Below are 19919 nucleotides of genomic sequence, written 5' to 3' on the forward strand. Positions count from 1 at the left end.
AAATGGTTAATGAACAGAAACCAAAAAGTAGAAACAGAGCAGATGAGATTAGGGAATCTTAGGGTGGAAGGAAGCTAAGAAGTCTATTATAGGAATGTTTCTTTTTTTTTTAAGATTTTATTTATTTATTAATGAGAAAGATAGGAGAGGGAGAGAAAGAACCAGATATCACTCTGGTACGTGTGCTGCCGGGATTGAACTCAGGACCTCATGCTTGAGAGTCCAATGCCTTAGTCATTGCACCACTCCCGGACCACTTTAGAAATGTTTCTAGGGGGTCCATGAGTATGGTAGTTTTGCTTGAGTTTGATAGCTAACATGAAGTTGAATAAAAATATTGTCTGAGAAAATGACATCAGAATAGAGAAAAGGGATAGACAGTTGGATTAGGGCAGAGTATAGCTCTCATTCTTGAAAAAAATCTTTGAGTAAAATTAACTGTTTTTCCCCCATTTACCTCACTCAGAGTGTACATATATATATATATATATATATATATATATATATATATATATATATATGTGCATATTTATATTTAGCACAAGAGCCCATATAACCACTAAGTCCCTATTGGCCTGAAGTTGCAGCTCATGGTCACAGCTGGGAACATTGCAAGTTGTACTCATTTCAGGACCTGTCTTCTTGAGTGGCAGGGCAGGACATCTTAGCCTCCCTTTGGAGACTGGGGCAGACCCTACTATCACTGCTTTATGGTAAGGGCAAGGTCCTGGGAAGGCCTATAAGAGGGTTTATGATGATGTTCCTGATGGAAGTGACCAATGAATTCTATGTATTTTATAATGTATACACATAAATGCACAATATATAGATTTAGGGAAACACCTAGTCATTTCACTCTGATATAAACATGTTATTGAAGAAAGCTCTGTAGAATTTTAAAACATAGGCACCTTGGCAAATATAAAATATAAATATACATATGTAAATGTGTGCATATACATGTTTATGATGTGAATATCTGTATATTTATGGCTATTTAGAATGATGAATGTGGGGCTGAGGTGGTGGCACACATGGTTGAGCACACATGTTACAATGTGCAAGAACCCGGGTTCGAGCCCCCAGTCCCCACCTGCAGGGGGAAAGCTTTGCAAGTGGTGAAGCAGGGCTGCAGGTGTCTCTCTTCCTCTCTCCCTCTCTTATCTCTTCCTCCTTTCTCAATTTCTGGCTGTGTCTATCCAATAAATGAAGATAATAAAAAAATTTTAAAAAAGAATGACGAATGCATCTTCTTCACCTCTTCTTGAATGAAGCTGGGAGAAATTATGTTAAATGTGATAAGCCAGAAAGAGAAGGATGAGTATGAGATGATCTTACTCATCTATAGAAGCTGAGAAATAAGAATAGAAAGGAGAAACACAAAGTAGTACTTGGATTAGGTTTGGTGTATTGTACTAAAGTAAAGGACTCTGGGGGTTGGGTAGAGCATGGATAGGCTTTCAGATTCTGGTGCATGATGGTGTAGGAAGACCTAGGCTGGGGGTAAAGTGTTTTGCAGAAAACTGAGAAATTTTATACATGTATCAACAATTGTATTTACTGTAAACTATTAATTCCCCTCAATAAGAAATAGTAAAAATAATTATTGACTTTTACTGTTCTGTGGGGCTTTTTTTTTAAAGTACATGTTCCATATCCATTCCATGTCAATATCCCAGAAACAGTGCAATAGCAAGCCAGCTGGAATAGTCGATACTGTCCTGTCAGAGAGCTTATGTCATCAAGAGAGACAGATGATGTTTTTGTGCCAATGTCAATATGCTTTAGCCTTTGAGAAAGAGTGACTGACAATTGTTAAATGAATACTGAAGAAAACATTGTCCTTTCATGTTTTCCTTCCTTGCCAAAAATGGTGATGTAGACCATTTCTTCTTCTTCTGTAAACAGAAGTTCTGGAAGACAAGTTCATAATATGAGTGAGTAATCTCCAGCATAGCTCATAGCATATGAGTAAAATGTGACAAACTTAATGCCTGATTTACATCTGCTTTTGCTGGAATGCTCTGAAATGGGCATTGAACCTCCAGTCAGGGTAATAAGAATGCATGAAATGCCATCCAAATATGGAGTGTTTACTACTGCACCTGTTCTGAGCAATGCCATGCTCTTTCACTAGCCAATAAATTAACCACTGCTATGCAAACATTGAGAGGTTTTGGAATTAAATGCATGAAAAATATTGCCCAGTGTTCAAAAGTGGGTATATTTTTGCTTGGAATGCGAAGACATAGTGTATTTTAAGTTCTTTGCCTATATTTGGGTATATATATATATATATATATATATATATATATATATATATATATATTTCTATAGAGACAGAAAGAAAGTGAGTGGAAAGGTGGATAGAGAGGAAGAAAGGAAGAAAGAAAGAAAGACCTACAACACTGCTTCTTTCTTGCAAGTGGGGACTAGTGCCTTGAGCCCAGGTCCATGCGCATGGTAACATATGCAGTGTACAAAGCAATATATCACTGCATGGTTCCCCCATTTGATATAACTGTAATCTAACTAAAAAATTCATGGGCTACATTACTCATTAATATACATAGTATAAATCTTAATATGTTATCACATTATAGAACTCTAGGCATATGTAAATACCATGTTGTGGAAAGAATAATAATAATATTAATATTGTCCACATAATTTTAAATTTTGCATAAATACACATGTGTGTATGCTTGTGTTATGCCAGTTAATGAACTAAGAGCTCTCTGCTTGCATACTATCACTGAGTCACCTTCCATTTCAGTTTTTTATCCTTTATTTCTTTAGAGACAATGAGGCCAGAAAGATGGAGTGATGAGAGAGAGAGAGAGAGAGAGAGAGAGAGAGAGAGAGAGAGAGACAGTAAAGCACTGCTCCTACCATTCACTGAGTTTGTTTGATGCTTTCCATGTTACTTCCATGTGGTGCTTGTGATTAAAGCCAGGGCCTGAGGCCCAGCAAGGCAGGTGTTCTACTTATTCAGTCACCTACCAAGCCCTGAATATTTTATTATTATTCAGATTTTCATAAAATCTGAATAATAAAAGCATTTAATGATATTTGGATAGTTGAAGAACTTCATGGGATTTATAAAATGTTTATGACCTAATGATAAAATCCCTCTAGGAGAAACCAAAGGAGAATGGATTAAAGAATTTATATAGCAACTAGTTGGTGGCAAACTGCTTAAGCAGACACATTATAGAGCGTAAGGACCTGAGTTCAAGTCCCTGCTCCCTACCTGTAGGGGGAAAGCTTCACGAGTGGTGAAGCAGGGTTGCAGGTGTCTCTTTGTCTCTTTCGCTATTTCCCCCTGCCTTTTTAATTTCTCTCTGTCTCTGTCTAAATAAAAAATAAAAAAGTTAAAAAAGAAAAGAATTTGTCTTATTCACATAGGTCTTTAAAAGCCATAAGATGCATAACGAAATTGTACCATGTGCCAATGACTACACTGTATGCTATTAGCCAGTAAAAATGATAAAAAAAATGTCATAAGGTTTATCTTGGTATTTTCTGCTTATACTTTGAGAATAAATAATTGATTCATTAGCTACTTTTAGCCAAATGTCTGTTTCTTGCAACAGCACTCCTTCATTCTCCCAGAAACTCTTTTTCCTTTTACTTTAACTTGATGTACCATTTGAACCATCAGGCTTTTATATACCATATTTTGAATTTATTGACATGTCAAAAAGTAAATTTGCATTTAGATGTTCTCTAAATTAATTATAATTTCTCCACTCAGTTTCTAATTTATCCTACTTGTTTTGTAATAGTGCATATTGTAACTCTGACTTATGAATATTGGGAAGAAAATTAATAGTTTTAAAATTCTTGTCAACACTTTGCTTCTGGAAAGGTAGCTTCTAATTTAAGAAAATGGCTAATAATTTTTTCTCTAATGGTTTCCTGGGAAACCAGCAAACATAATCACAGTAAAACATAACAGTGTAAATCAGTGGGAAATAAAACTAAAAATGTGCTTGACATTCAAGTCAATACTTTAAAGGTAATTGTAAAAAGGTCTAGTAATTCTGATTTTAAAAATTGTCACAGCCTAATGGAAAAGCATCACTGGCATAGATATCTACAATTAAATACTATCAAGGAATGTTAAATGCATTCTTAATTTTGGTATTTACAAAGACAAACACTTACTTGACTTCTTAAATGTGAGACAACACAAGAACCAGCTGTAAATTTTGCAGAACCCAGGGCAAACTAAAAATATAAGGTTTCTACTTAGTCACAGCAGAGCATCAGACCCAGTGTGTGTGTGTGTGGGGGGGGGGAGTATCAGAACACCAACCACAGTATGAGTCATATACCTCAAAGCCTACATTGCTTATTGAATGAGATTGAATAAAGCTAGATTTAGATTCACTTCTTGCTTTTCATTGGTGTAGACTTTATTGTTTCATTAGAGAAGTAATAATTTACAAGAGTTGCTGTCACATGCATATGATCTCTCATCCATCTGTGATAGGTGTCTGCACATTGATCCCACCACCAATTTAGGCCCTTGTACACCATTGTGCATTGGGTCCCCATGTCCACTTGTAACACATTTTTAAATTTTTTTGTCTTTATTTGTTTATTGGATAGTGACAGCCAGAAATCGAGAAGGAAAGGGGTGATAGAGAAGGAGAGAGACAGAGACACCTGCAACATTGCTTCACCACTCAAAAGGTTTTCCCCCTGCAGGTGGGGACAGGGGCTTGAACCCTGGTCCTTGCACATTGTAACATGTGCACTCAACCAGGTGCATCACCACCCGGCTCCTATATTTTTTTTTAAATTTTTTATTTAATTTAATTTTATTTATTTATTCCCTTTTGTTGCCCTTGTTCCTATATTTTTTAAAATTAAGATGATTTTAAGTATTTTGTTGAAAGCACCTTTTTAGATTTTTTAATTGTATGCATATACTACACACATTCTTTAAATTGTTCAATACCCGTGTCTTCTATTGCCCTGTAAGGGTATAAATGTGCTGTACATGTTCATTTTGAATTTCAGAGCACTTACTATAAATTAAAGATCTTCAGTGAGAAAACAGGGGTCGGGCGGTGGCACACTGAGTTAAGTGCATATAGTATTAAACTAAACGCAAGGCTCCCGGTTTAAGCCCCCGGCTCCACTCTCTAAATTTCTTTCTGTACTATACAATAAAATGAAAAAAAGGCCACCATTAGTGGATTCATAGTCCAGGCACCAAGCCCCCAGGATAACCCTGGAGAAGAAAAAAATAAATTAAAGAAATAGTAAACAGTAGTACATCTTCCATTTGCTCAACATTTTTTTTTATTAATGAGTTTCATTAAAACTTCAAACAAATGTCCCAAATAATCACTTTGGAAATATTTCCCTCAGTGCCTAAAATTGGTGTTTTATTTTACTTTATTTTTGGCCTCCAGGGTTACCCTGGGCCTCAGTGCCAGCACTATGAATCCACTACGAATCCACTGCTGCTGGAGGCTATTTTTCCCATTTTTTGTTGCACTTGTTTTATTGTTATTGTTGTTATAGCTGCTGTTGTTGTTGGATAGGACAGAGAGAAATCGAGAGAGGAGGGGAAGACAGAGAGGAGGAGAGAGAGACACCTGCAGAACTGCTTCACCGCTTAAGAAGCGACCCCCCTGCAGGTGGGGAGGTGGGGGTTGGAACCAGGATCCTTCCGCTGGTCCTTGCATTTTGTACCATGTGTGCTTAAACCCTCTGCACTATCCCCAGCCCCCTGAAATTGGTGTTTTAAACACAGAAAGTTAAATATTCTTTTCTGGAAGATTAAAAACAAATAAACAAAAAGTTACATTTACTATGCCTGGAGATGCTGATATAGATATTTGAAAGCTGTTTGACTAGGTTTACATTTATAAGAATTTTCATAGTTAACACTTTAATTAGGTTCAAAGCCTGTTGGTTCTTATACCAGGCACTTCTAGATAAGACTCCCAGTGAGATGTGTTTTAGCATAAACTTTTGCTATGGAATTTTACTATGATATATGGGTAACATTCCAGAAAAGGAATGCAGGGCAATAGACCCAATCTAAGAGTTGTATTCTAATAAAAAGTTCCTTCCACCTTCTGCACCCCATGGTGACCCTGGGTCCATACTCCCAGAGGGATAAAGAATAGGAAAGCTGGTAGTCAGGTGGTAACACAGCGGGTTAAGCGCACGTGGCACAAAGCGCGAGGACCGGCATAAGGATCCGGGTTCGAGTCCCGGCTCCCCACCTGCAGGGGAGTCCCTTCACAGGCAGTGAAGCAGGTCTGTAGGTGTCTGTCTTTCTCTCCCCCTCTCTGTCTTCCCTTCCTCTCTCCATTTCTCTCTGTCCTATCCAACAACAACGACATCAATAACAACAATAATAATAAGCACAACAATGATAAAACAAGGGCAACAAAAGGGAAAATAAATATTTAAAAAAAAAGAATAGGAAAGCTATCAGGGGAGGGGATTGGGATACAGAGTGCTGGTGGTGGGAATTGTGTGGAGTTATATCACTCTTATTCTATGGTTTTTTTCAGTGCTTCCTTTTTATAAATAAAAATTTTAAAAAACAAAAAAAAAAATACAAACTTGAAATTAAAAAAAAAAGAAGTCCCACATTTTGAGGTTGTCTGCCCAGGGAACAACAGCTAAGCCTAACCCACTAGGGAAGGACAGAAACAGACTGGGGGTATAGGTAGACCTGTCAGCACCCATGTCCAGCAGTGGAACAATTACAGAAGCCAGACCTCTTATCTTCTGCTCCCCATAAAGATCTTTGGTCCATACTCCCAGAGGAATAAATAATAGGGAAACTTCCGGTCCCACAATCTTATCAATCATTATTAAATCACTAATAAAGTTATTTTAAAAGTTCCCACAATTGAACTATAGCTTTCTAAATAATATATTCCCTTTTTTACCTACCATCCAGCACAGGTAAGATTTGAGTATATGTCAACTTTTTAAAATAGCCAGTAACTATTGCCAGGCTAAAAAGTACATTTTTCCATTTTTTTTTTTTTACGTAATTGTTGTACTTAAAGTAAACAAATAAATAAGTAAAGTAATGGAGCTTACGAATCAGATCTTTTTTTTTTCTTCCAGACCATGCGCCAAGTCTAGCTGTTGGTGAAAAAGAAATGATTCCATCTGAGGAGACACCTGTCCCTGAAACAGATATCAACCTGGAGGTGTCATTTGCGGAACAGGCAGTCAATCAGAAAGAGTACTACAAGGATAAGCCCAAGACCCAAAGCACTGATGCCACATTACCTGTATGTAGTGTTCTTTCAAATGTCCTATTTTTGTCAATGTCTTAATTTTTTAACATTTCAGACCTATAAAGAAGTGGAAAAAATGATATAACAAATACTCAAACAGCCTTCATATAGACCTATTCAACAGTTAACATTTTGCATGTTTTTTTTCTCTCTTGCTACATTTATTTTTCCAGACATTTGTTTTGTCTTAACAAGGCATACACAGCAAAATGTTGTTATACTACGGAAGTAATTGACTACCTAAATAGCAGTTATTCTTTTTATCTAATCATATCAAAACATTCCCAATTGTTGTAATATTGTTCTTTCATGGTTTTTCCTTTCCCCGTATCACCTTGGATTTAAGCAAGTATCACATGTTGCATTTGGGGTCATGTTATTTTGCTTTCCTTAACTCTAAATAAGGTCTCATTTTTCTTTCATATTTTTGAAGAGACCAAATTAGGATTTTGATTTTGTCTGTTCCTCATGACTAGAGTGAAGTTAAACATTTTTCAACAGCTGCATAAATGATAAATGTGCCTTCAAATGCACCACGAAAAAAGAGGACAGGGAGTCAGGCAGTAACGCAGTGGGTTAAGTGCACTTGGCGCAAAGCGCAAGGATCCGCATAAGGATCCTGGTTCCAGCCCCGTGCTCCCCACCTGCAGGGGAGTCACTTCACAAGCGGTGAAGCAGGTCTGCAGGTGTCTATCTTTCTCTACCCCTCTCTGTCTTCCCCTCCTCTCTCCATTTCTCTCTGTCCTATCCAACAACAATGACATCTATAACAACAACAATAAAACAAGGACAACAAAAGGGAATAAATGAATAAATATTTTTTAAAAAAAGAAAAAAGAGGACTGACTGATGTCAAATAGGATGAGTATAATCATTAAGAGATCTTTTGTTTTCCAGAATTCTCCTTATAAAGATACTTTTCTTTTTCTTTCTTCTGTCTTCCTTCTTCCCTTTCTTTCTATTTTCCTTCTTTCCTTCCTTCCTCCCTCCCATCCTTTCTTCCTTCCTCCCTTCCTTCCTTCTTTTCTTTCTCTCTTTCTCTCTCTCTCTCTCTCTCTCTCTCTTTCTTTCTTTCTTTCATTCTGTCTTTTCGTGCCTCTAGTCACTGGGGCTTCATGCTGGCATTACAAATCTACAACTTTGGGTGGCCACTTATCCTTTTTCTCCCCCCCCCACCCATTTTATTCAACAGGATGGAGAGAAATTGAGAGGGGGAAGAGGATAAGGAGGTAGAGAGAAAGATAGACACCTGCAGGCCTCCTTCACTACTCATGAAGCATCCTCTCTGCACGTGGGGAGTGGGAGCTTGGACCCAGGTCCTTGTAAAGATACTTTTCTCCTTTCTTTCTTTCTTCCTTTTTTTCTTCCTTCCTTTCTTTCTTTCTTTCTTTCTTTCTTTCTTTCTTTCTTTCTTTCTTTCTTTCTTTCTTTCCTTCCAGAATTATTACTGGGACTCAGGGCAGTGAAACGATCAAGGAATGAAATAATCACCTCTTTTTTAAGATATATAAATCTTTATGTATTTGATGGTTTCTGATCTAATCTCAATGCATTTAATTCACTTGAAGTTGACTCTTGTGTGTAGTGATATGTGGTAGACAGTTTCATACATTGGCGTGTGCTAGAGCAATCTTCCCTGTTCAATTTGTTGAAGAGACTCCTTTCTCCATTTAATGCTTTAGGCTCCCTTGTCAAAATTAGTTGTTGGTAGATGTGTATGTGTGTGTGTGTGGGGGGGTGTTATTGTAGTATTGTAGTGTTTCTTCTAAAGCCAATGCACTGTCAGAAGAGATTTAAAAAGATGGAAGGATATATCTTACTTTTGCATAGTTAATTGAATAGAGCGATTGAAGGAAGTGAAGGGAGGAGGGTGTTTAGGCCTAAGTAATACATATATGGTTACAGAATTTATCATGCCTTCCTTAGGGAATTCTACTAGAATACCAGGCTTCTTTTGACATACAATAGCTTTTTGATTTAATATAGTTCTATTTGTTTACTCTTGCATTAGCTCCTTTGCTAATGAAATTAAGTCTCTAAATGCTTTTCTAATGTCAAGTTCTTGGAGTCTGTTACTTATATCTTTATGTATTTTATAGTTTTGGTATATAATTATTTCATCCATTTTTCATTAACTTTTTTTGTCTAGTATTAAATGAAGGTCTGGTTTCATCATTTTTACATGTGACTACCATGTTTTCTTTTTTTAATTTTTGTTTTCCTTTTTTATACATATTTTATCATTTTACATATATATTTATATGTATAGGTAGATAGACATAGATATGTATTAGTGAGCAAGAGATATAGAAAGGAAGACACACAGAGAGAAAGACCAGGGCACTGTTCAGCTCTGGTTTATAGTGGTGCTGGGGATTGAAACTGGGACCTCTGAGCCTCAGGCATGGAAGTCTTTTGTATAATCATTATGTTGTCTCCCCAGCCCAACTAATATCTTAATGCCATTTATTGAAGAGGTTGTCTTTTCTCTATTTTATGGTTTTGGCTCCTTCTTAATATACTAGATAGTGTGTGTGTGTGTGTGTGTGTGTGTGTGTGTGTGTGTGTGTGTGTGTGTGTGTGTGTGTATTTCTGAGTTCTCGGTCCTATTCCATTGTGCTGAGCATTTGGTGGCTGCACACCTTATCAAGGGCACACATTACAGTGTGCAAAGACCTAGTTACAAGACCCCAGTGCACACTTGCAGCAGGGAAACTTCAAGAAATGTTTTTGAAGGATCATGTTGGGTTCATAGCATACTGTTCTAATTATGTAGTTTTTTCATAGTAGTGTTTGAATTCAGAAAGCATATTTCTTTTTTCTTGTCTTTTTTAAAAAATAATTTTCTTTCTTTCTCTTTTTTTAAATATTTATTTATTCCCTGTTGTTGCCCTTGTAGTTGTTGTTGGATAGGACAGAGAGAAATGGAGAGAGGAGGGGAGACAGAGATGGGGAGAGAAAGACACCTGCAGACCTGCTTCACCACCTGTGAAGCGACTTCCCTGCAGGTGGGGAGCTGGGGGCTTGAACCAGTATCCTTATGCTGGTCCTTGCGCTTTGCTCCATGTGTGCTTAACCCACTGTGCTACAGCATGACTCCCCAGAAAGCATATTTCTATGTTTTCTCTTTTTTTCAGAATTGCTTATACTTTTTGTGATCTTTTGTAAATTCACATGAATTTCAGAATTAGTGGTTCTATCTTCTTAAATAATGTCACTGAGATTTTGATATGGGGCTGGGCAATGGTGCATCTGGTTAAGTGCATATAGTACTGAGCACAAGGACCTGTGCAAGAATACATGGTCAAACCCTTGGCTCCCCACCTGTAGCAGGGACACTTCAAGTGGTGGAACAGGTCTGCAGGTGTCTGTCTTTCTTTCCCTCTCTCTATCTCCTTCTCCTCTCAATTTATCTCTGTCCTATCCAATTAAAATAAAAATAAAAAGATTGATAGTATATGGTCCTAAGGTCAAGTCTAAAACTAGATGTATCAAAAGTTTAACTTCTGTGTTTGAACCATAATACTCCACTTTCTTTCCTCTTACCAATAAACTCATTTTTGTTTTACTTTTATGGTTTATTGTTCTGTTCTTAGATAAGGAGTAGTTCACTATACAAATCTTTCTCCGCCTTGTTTTTTCCCCTTAGTAGTGTGTTTGTTATTGCATTCTTTTTGTGGTATAGAGAAATGTTTCTCATTCCTTTTTATATTTTAGTTAATAATGTATTCCATTGTAAAACTGAATCATAGTTTAGTCAAAAAATCCCTTAATAGTGGACATCTAGACTACATCATATATATTTTAAGGATATGCCTTTCACAATTTACACCATGTGGGAAAACTAAAGAAGTATGCCTCATCTGGCTTGAAGAGATGTTCCATGTTCCCAAACTATTCTTGGCATGAAGTATCTTTGAAACAACAGATGGAAAACATTTAACGTGATCATAGAGTCTAATTCAATAAAATGAGTATGTTCTTTTCAGTTTTGATTCTAACAATGGAAAATGAGTTAATCTTCTTCACTTGAGAGACTTAAAAAACAAAACTTGCCCTCATTTTATTCTATGCTTACAATATTTTATACTCTTCTCTTCCTTTTTTGATTTAAAAATTTTTTTTATATTTATTTATTTATTTTCCCTTTTGTTGCCCTTGTTTAACATTGTTGTGGTTATGTTGTTGTTATTGACGTCATTATTGTTGGATAGGACAGAGAGAAATAGAGAGGAGGGGGAGACAAAAAGGAGGAAAGAAAGATAGACACCTGCAGACCTACTTCACCGCCCGTGAAGCGACTTCCCTGCAGGTGGGGAGCCGGGGTCTCGAACCGGATCCTTAAGCCAGTCCTTGCACTTGGCACCACATGCACTCAACCCACTGCGCCACCACCCAACTCCCTGATTTTTTTTTTTTCATGTGGGTACTTCAAGCATAAAATGACCTTCCTATTTCTATCTCTCTGCAGTTCCATGTTTAAGGAGGAAGTCTAAATTTATCCCTTGGGGTCTAACTCAATAACTAACTTTACTGCTAATGTCTTTCCTGAAACTGAACTTAATTTAGATAAAATATACTAAATCATATTTTAAACTATTAGATGCTGTGTTTTTGATATCAGTAATACATTCATATTTTTATTTATGTATCATACCTGCTCATCTATAATACCTCTTATTTATCGATATATTTCATATGTCTTTTGGAAGGCATGTGTATGTTTTAAGATTTCCAAAAGTCCTCACCATAGTTGACAAAGTAAATATTTATATTCACCACTCCAAGGCAGGTGTTTATGCAGATAAAGCCTGAAATTCCATTTCTACTCTATGCTTTCCTGCCTCTATAAATAAGCAGTAGGCTTTATGTAATATATTGTTCTCTGTTGACCTCATTTTGAAATTACTTCCTTTTCTTTGAGCTTTAACCAGTCTTTGTTAATTCTTTATGATCTCTCACAGAGGATTAAAATTTCTCTTAAATTTGGAGATCAATGTTTATAGCTTCTAATGTATTTTATTTCAAAAATTTAGTAACCATTTGTTATGTTATTGTCTACCCACTATATTAGAAGGTATGTTCTGTAATTATTTCATTTGCATATCAAATGATCTATGTCAGGTAGATGCTATGATTTCTGTTGTTCACATAAGGAATTAGGCATGCTGAGACTTGGCTTCAGTGACTAAAACTTTTGAAGCTGGAGATTTTTTTTCCTTGACAATCATGTTGACTCTATTGAAAATACTTGCCCTAGAGGTACATTCTTGGCCGTGTGAGTACGTGTGTGCGCACGTGCATGCACACACACACACACACACACACACACACACACACACTTTTCAAAGTGAGTATAAACTTATGTATTATTATGCTAAACCTACTGATAATGTTTTTTAGGGTATCTTAGTGTGCCATACAAATAAGATTATACTTTGAGGGGACTATCATATACAACAGAAATTTAATAGCACTCTTCCATTCTATATCAGAGACTAATAACATCAAGGGTTTATTCAGACAACTTTAAGAACATAACTTTGAAATGATAAATGTTAAGACTATGTTTTAGGTGCATGGCTATATTTATTTTAGTTCATTTGTCTTTATTGAGTATCTGTTTGGCTCTTGTTGAATTATATTAAATTTAAGTAGACTTATCATTTAGAACAGTTTTGGTTGTCTGGAAACATAGATATGTTCATACAAAAGACATAAAACTAGACATGTAAAGCCAACATGGGACTAATATAGAAAGTGCAATACATCTGGAGAAAGTAGAAAAATCTGAAGAAATGGTTGTTATTCAGTGAAGAGACAGACAATGTAAGACAGGCACAAACTTGTACAGAATATTAAAATTGATATATAGGGTCATGATCCTTAACTGTCAAGATAAGGTTAAGTTTGGTTATAGCTTTACATAAGTTTGATTACATAAGGAGGTCTAGAAAAACTGCAGTTTTGAGAGCTTTCTAAATTGTCATTTATCTAGGAGAGTATCCATCTTCTAGAAATGAAATGAATACAGACACATTACACATGGAAAAGTCTTATATAGGAGATTAGTTTTCTAAAAACAGAGAAAGATCATTTGTGAAATTGAGCAGGGGAAAGTGGACTCTCTTGCTTTCCAACTTGAAACTACAGAGATTTGATGAGTAATAAAATTCAAGCTCATCGTTACTGATGAAGTGCCCAGGGAACTCCTCAAATTGCAGGGCCTACAAATAAGGGTGTATCTTGGGAGAGCCACCTGATTAATTCATGATAATATGTGGGAACCAATGACCTTTTATTGTTTGGAAATGTTTACTTCACTCTTTTATTCAGCATACATTTAAAAGGTAAGGAGCTTTTCTTTTGCTGAAATTGCACTGCCTCCTGTTAGCCAAGAAACTGAACTATCTACTCTATTAACTAAACAAAAAAAGACAGGAAACTTCATAAATATTTAAAGATGCTGCTATGAATTAAACATTGGGATAAAGAACTTACTCCTTTCATTAAGCACAATGTTAAATAAATAAATAAATAAATAAAGCCCTTGACATATATTGCTAGACAAATCTAATATTTGAACTAATAATATGTCAGGTTTCTTTAAACATTTACCTTGAGTATGCTTTAAAAAATTGGATTGCATGTGTTTGGCTTATCAGATGCAGGCAACTGATTTTAATGAAACATTTAAAATTAAGAAAAGAAAAAAGTTGGTAAATAGGGTTAGTTCAGCTCTTCAAAAAACAAAGCAATTAACAGAACCATGGAATCAAGCAGAGGAAAATGGGAAGACTTTTGTCTGACTTGAAAAGTAAAGCTCAGTATAAGCCACAGGAAATGAAGGGAGCATTAAGTCAGTGGTCCTGCGCTTCTCTTGTAGGGTGTATGTCTCCATTCAGTGAATATTCAGGAATGGAATACCTACAGTATGCAAGGTCTGTAAAGACGTATGTAGGTTCAGTAAAGATGTGATTAAGACATGGTATTTCTTCTCTAAGACCACACAGTTCTGTAGCCATGCCTGTCAACTAGATTTCTCTCTGCCTGATGTGATAGACAGTAGAAGTGGAGCAGAACAGAATGGCTACTGCATTTATGATTTAGAAGACTAGAATTTTTATTCTTGTGGTCATAATTATGGCTTACTGGCCAGGTAGTCATGTTTTAGTAATTAATATTTCTAATATATATTATAGTAACAAAGAAATTGAGAGGGAAAGGGAGGTAAAGGCAAGGAAGGGATAGCGAGAGAGAAATAGAAGGAGAAAGAAAAAGAGGAAGAAAAAGAGAAAGAGGTGGGGGGAGAGGAGAACTGAGAGACACTTTCAGCATTGCTTCGATGCTTGGGAAGCTTCTCTCTGCGAGTGAGGACTCGGGGCTTGAACCTGAATTCAAACATGTGAACTTAACTATTACATCACCACCCAGCCCCCAGGTAGCCATTTTTAAATTGCAATACTGAGTCTCACTTTATTACTTATTAGAGTATGTCATAATAATTTTTTTACCCTCTTGCAACTTTTGCAGAATAAAATGAGAAACAATTTACCAAATGAGTATTCTCCTTATCATTTTATCTTACCTTTCAGTAATAATTAAGAGATAAAGTATGAGATCTTTACTGCAATTCTCTGTAAAACAATCAAATAGTAAGTAATTAAGCACTTTTGAATGCTTATTATGTGTCATTTAATTCTGGCCACAACCTTATCATTTAGGTTCTGTTGCTATTCCAATTTTGAGGAAGTGTGTAAGGCGTAGAGGTGATCTAGTTTATTAAAGATCACATGGCTACTAAGTGATAGAGATTGAACATGCCACCAGCAATGTGGCTCCACATTATCAATTTCCCTCAACTACACCATTAACACTAGCAATTCACTTGGGTTTAATGTTCTCAAAGAGAAAAAATATATTTAAGGAGTTCAGAAAGACCTCTTCTATAATGCATTCTCAGGATAGTAGCAGGTTCTTTAGGCTTCTGCAGAAGATTTTTCCCTTGGAGTTGAATTTGCTTGAAAGGCAGTAGCTTCTCATTTGCCAAAAGTTGCTAGGTTTAAGAATTGCTGAGGCGCGGCTAAGGAGCAGCAGCAGCTGTGTTTCTCACCTCTCCTCTCCCGGTAAACTAGGAATACCAAAGGAGAGCACCTGGGACTGCAACAAGACAGGACTAGAACAATGTCAGGAACCTACTAAATCACTAGTGAGTGCACACACATGTGTCTCGTGGATAGCGAGGAGCCTAGGGAAAGATTAAGTGGCTGGTAACAGTCCGGCAGTTTACCAGTTGAGACACTACCTCCAGTCTGTTTCACCAACAAATAGACAGCAGAAGGGAGGACAGGACTCTCCTAAGACTCAGCAAATGCAACTGTGAGTCTCCATTGCTACTGCCTTCAGAATCTGGAGCAGCAGCGGGGAGGCCTTGTGATGACACCAAGAGACAGAGAACTAACCAGGATACTCAGGAGAAGCAATCAACGTGATCCACCACAACAATAAAAGCAAGACCAAAGACCACATGGTCATATCAATAGATGTAGAGAGAGCCTTTGACAAAATAAAACATCCCTTTAAGATCAAAACACTACAAAAATGGGAATAGATGGAAAATTCCTGAATATAGTGGAGTCTATATATAGCAAACCTACAACCAACATCATACTCAGTGGTGAAAAACTAGAAGTGTTTCCCCTCAGATCAGGTACTAGACAGGGCTGCTCACTATCGCCATTATTATTCAACATAGAGTTGGAAGTTCTTGCCATAGCAATCAGGCAGGAGCAAGGAATTAAAGGGATACAAATTGGAAGAGAAGTCAAACTCTCCCTATTTGCAGATGACATGATAGTATACATAGAAAAACCTAAGGAATCCAGCAAGAAGCTTTTGAAAATCATCAGCAATACAGTAAGGTGTCAGGCTGCAAAATTAACATACAGTAAGGTGTCAGGCTGCAAAATTAACATTCAAAAGTCAGTGGCATTCCTCTATGCGAACACTAAGTTAGAAGAAGTTGAAATCCAGAAATCAGTTGCTTTTACTATAGCAACAAAAACAATAAAATATCTAGCAATAAACCTAACCAAAGAAGTGAAAGACTTGTATACTGAAAACTATGAGTCACTACTCAAGGAAATTGAAAAAGATACAAAGAAGTGGAAAGATATTCCATGTTCATGGGTTAGAAGAATTAACAACATCAAAATGAATATTCTACACATAGCCATATACAAATTTAATGCTGTTCCCATCAAGATCCCAACCATATTTTTTAGGAGAATAGATCAAATGCTACAGATGTTTATCTGAAACGAGAAATGATCTAGAATTGCCAAAACAATCTTGAGAAGAACAGAACTGGAGGCATCACACTCCCAGATCTCAAGTTGTATTATAGGGCCATTGTCATCAAAACTGCTTGGTACTGGAACATGATTAGACATACTGACCAGTGGCATAGAATGGAAAGCCCAGAAGTACGATGCCATACCTATGGACATCTAATCTTTGACAAAGGTGCCCAGACTATTAAATGGGGAAAGCAGAGTCTCTTCAACAAATGGTGCTGGAAAAAATGGGTTGAAATATGCAGAAGAATGAAACTGAACCACTATATTTCACCAAATACAAAAGTAAATTCCAAGTGGATCAAGGACTTGGATGTTAGACCACAAACTATCAGATATCTAGAGGAAAATATTGACAGAACTCTTTTCTGCATAAATTTTAAAGACATCTTCAGTGAAATGAATCTAATGACAAAGAAGACTACGACAAGCATAAAGCTATGGGACTATATCAAATTTAAAAGCTTCTGCACAGCTTAAGAAACCACTACCCAAACCAAGAGACCCCTCACAGAATGGGAGAAGATATCTACATGCCATACATTAGACAAGAGGCTAATAACCAAAATATATAAAGAGATGCCAAACTCAACAACAAGAAAACAAATAACCCCATCCCAAAATGGAGAGAGGACATGGACAGAATATTCACCACAGAAGAGATCCAAAAGGCTGAGAAACATGAAAAAATGCTCCAAGACTTTGATTGTCAGAGAAATGCAAATAAAGACAACAATGAGGTACTACTTCACTCCTGTGAGAATGTCATACATCAGAAAAGGTAACAGCAGCAAATGCTGGAGAGGGTGTGGGGTCAAAGGAACCCTCCTGCACTGCTGGTGGGAATGTAAATTGATCCAACCTCTGTGGAGAACAGTCTGGAGAACTCTCAGAAGGCTAGAAATGGATCTACCCTATGACCCTGCAATTCCTCTCCTGGGGATATATCCTAAGGAACCCAACACACCCATCCAAAAAGATCTGTGTACACATATGTTCTTAGCAGCACTATTTGTAATAGCCAAAACCTGGAAGCAACCCAGGTGTCCAACAACAGATGAGTGGCTGAGCAAGTTGTGGAATATATACACAATGAAATCCTACTCAGCTATAAAAAATGGTGATCTTGAATGGACCTTGAAAAATTCATGTTAAGTGAAATAAGTCAGAAGGATGAATATGGGATGATCTCATTCTCTGGCAGAACCTGAAAAACAAGATCGGAAGAGAAAACACAAGTAGAACCTGAACTGGAATTGGCATGTTGCAACAAAGTAAAAGACTCTGGGGTGGGTGGTTGGGGGGAGAATACAGGTCCAAAAAGCTTGACAGAGGACCTAGTGGGGGTTGTATTGTTATATGTAAAACTGAGAAATGTTATGCATGTACAAACTGTTGTTTTTACTGTCGAATGTAAAACATTAATTCCACAATAAAGAATTTTTTTAAAAAGTTACAAAACACAGCAGCATCGACTCAGCAGTTAAGAACAGATTCCACACACAAGTACACGCACACGCACGCACGCACACACACACGCACACACACACCAAAGCTACTTGTATAAGCATATATGTCATAGTAGTGTTTTTTGCATTTGTTTTGTAGATTTCCCCCCCCCCCCAAAAAAAAATCTAGAGTCATCCTAAATCTTCAGCTACTGATTATATTCTAACACACCCAGTCATTGATCCTCCTGGATCCAGTAAGTCACACAGACCTCACATGCTGGTCACCAAGATTCTTATGCAAATAGCACATAGGACAGAAAATTATATAAAAGGTTTTGTAATTCCTTTAGTTTCCTAAAATTAATGAGAAACACAAAAAGCTCCAATGTTATAATAAATAAGGGCATTGGAAGATGTTAATAATAACTATTAATGGTTTCTAATGCTTTGTCAAAACTTCCAATGTGACCTACGGCCAAGCATCTTCAATTTTATCTATTGGACATTCATTATATTTCTGAGGTTGCTGCTTTCTGCAGGGTGACTATGGATAAACTGAGAAAGAAGCATACAGATTTCTATAGAGATTATGAATTCATAATACATTTTGAGGATAGAACTAAAAGGAATCATGTTCAGTGAAATAAGCAGAAGGGGAGGAACAAAAACCAGATGACCTCACTCAGAGGTGGGCTCCAAGAAACCAAGCAAAGGACAATAAACACTTAATCCTCAATAGACTGTAGTCTATCACAACAGAGTCAAAGACTCAGAAGTGGGAAGAGAAGATTGCTAAGGGAAGGTTAAGGACTTAAGTCTCTGTTGTGGAATAAGATGGTGGCTTGTTTGAGGGTGAAATGTTCTTCTGCCTATCTTGGAGAATTTTGGAAATGTACCCTTATGCCAACAAAAATTCTGTAAATCAACATTTCCTCAATAAAGTGATACTGGAATTGAAAAAAATAAAAATATTTTGAGATGAAGAAGGTTGGTACAAAGTGATTTTGGAATGTCAAGTATTCTTTGGATTGAATTCCATGGAAGTTTGCTACTGATTTATGTTGCTTAACTATGAGGCCTGAATATCTGTACTAAAAAACTGTCTCTCTTGATTAACAAATAATTAACAAATACTGTGAAGGGAAAATGTTTGCTTTAATCAGCTTCAACTCTGGATTCTTGCTAAAAATTAAAATTGAGAGGGCCGAGGAGATAGAATAATGGTTATACAGACTCCCATACTTGAGGCTTGAAGGTCCCAGTTTCAATCACCTGCACCACCATAAGCCAGAGTAGGGCCTCTGGTAAAAAAAAAAAAAAAAAAAAAAAAGAAAAAATGATATATTTAAAAATACAATTTAGAGGATAATATTACAGTAAATATTAACATTTTAATGAAATATTAACATTTCCTAAAGCAAAAAATATTAATGTGGCATGGTTTTATATTTTAGCAACATTAGAAGTTATCAGGATTCTTTCTCTATTCCTGTTTCCAGCCTATTGTAATAACTTATGTCTTGTATCTCTGGAAAACTGTTGTACAGTTTGGAGAGAATGAGAGTAAAAAAGACAATATTTTAGCATTAGCTATGAAAGTATTTAGTATTAACCATTAAAGTAGTTTTGACCTCCTGGATTTCTTTATTTTCCTTCTTCCTTCCTTTCTTTTTTTTCTTTCTTTCTTTCTTTCTTTCTTTCTTTCTCTTTCTTTCTTGCTTTTGGTTTATTTGTTATTGGATAGGGCAGAGAAATTGAGAGAGGAGGGGGAGAGAGAGACCTGAAAATCTGCTTCAGGTGGGGAACTAGGGGTTCAAACCCGT

General features: G+C 36.5%; 1 protein-coding gene across 2 annotated transcripts in view; it reads left to right on the forward strand.

Annotated features, from left to right (window-relative positions):
* ARHGAP18 (Rho GTPase activating protein 18) overlaps nt 1–19919 on the forward strand; it is a 161697-nt gene that overhangs the window by 92449 nt on the left and 49329 nt on the right. For both annotated transcript variants that reach the window (XM_007524989.3, XM_060190485.1), the window contains exon 5: nt 7114–7283. In XM_007524989.3, the coding sequence (XP_007525051.1) occupies nt 7114–7283 (170 nt within the window). The remainder of the gene's footprint in view (nt 1–7113; nt 7284–19919) is intronic.

The sequence above is a fragment of the Erinaceus europaeus genome, chromosome 4 (genome assembly GCF_950295315.1).
Source record: "Erinaceus europaeus chromosome 4, mEriEur2.1, whole genome shotgun sequence".
In the NCBI taxonomy this organism is placed as follows: Eukaryota; Metazoa; Chordata; class Mammalia; order Eulipotyphla; family Erinaceidae; genus Erinaceus; species Erinaceus europaeus.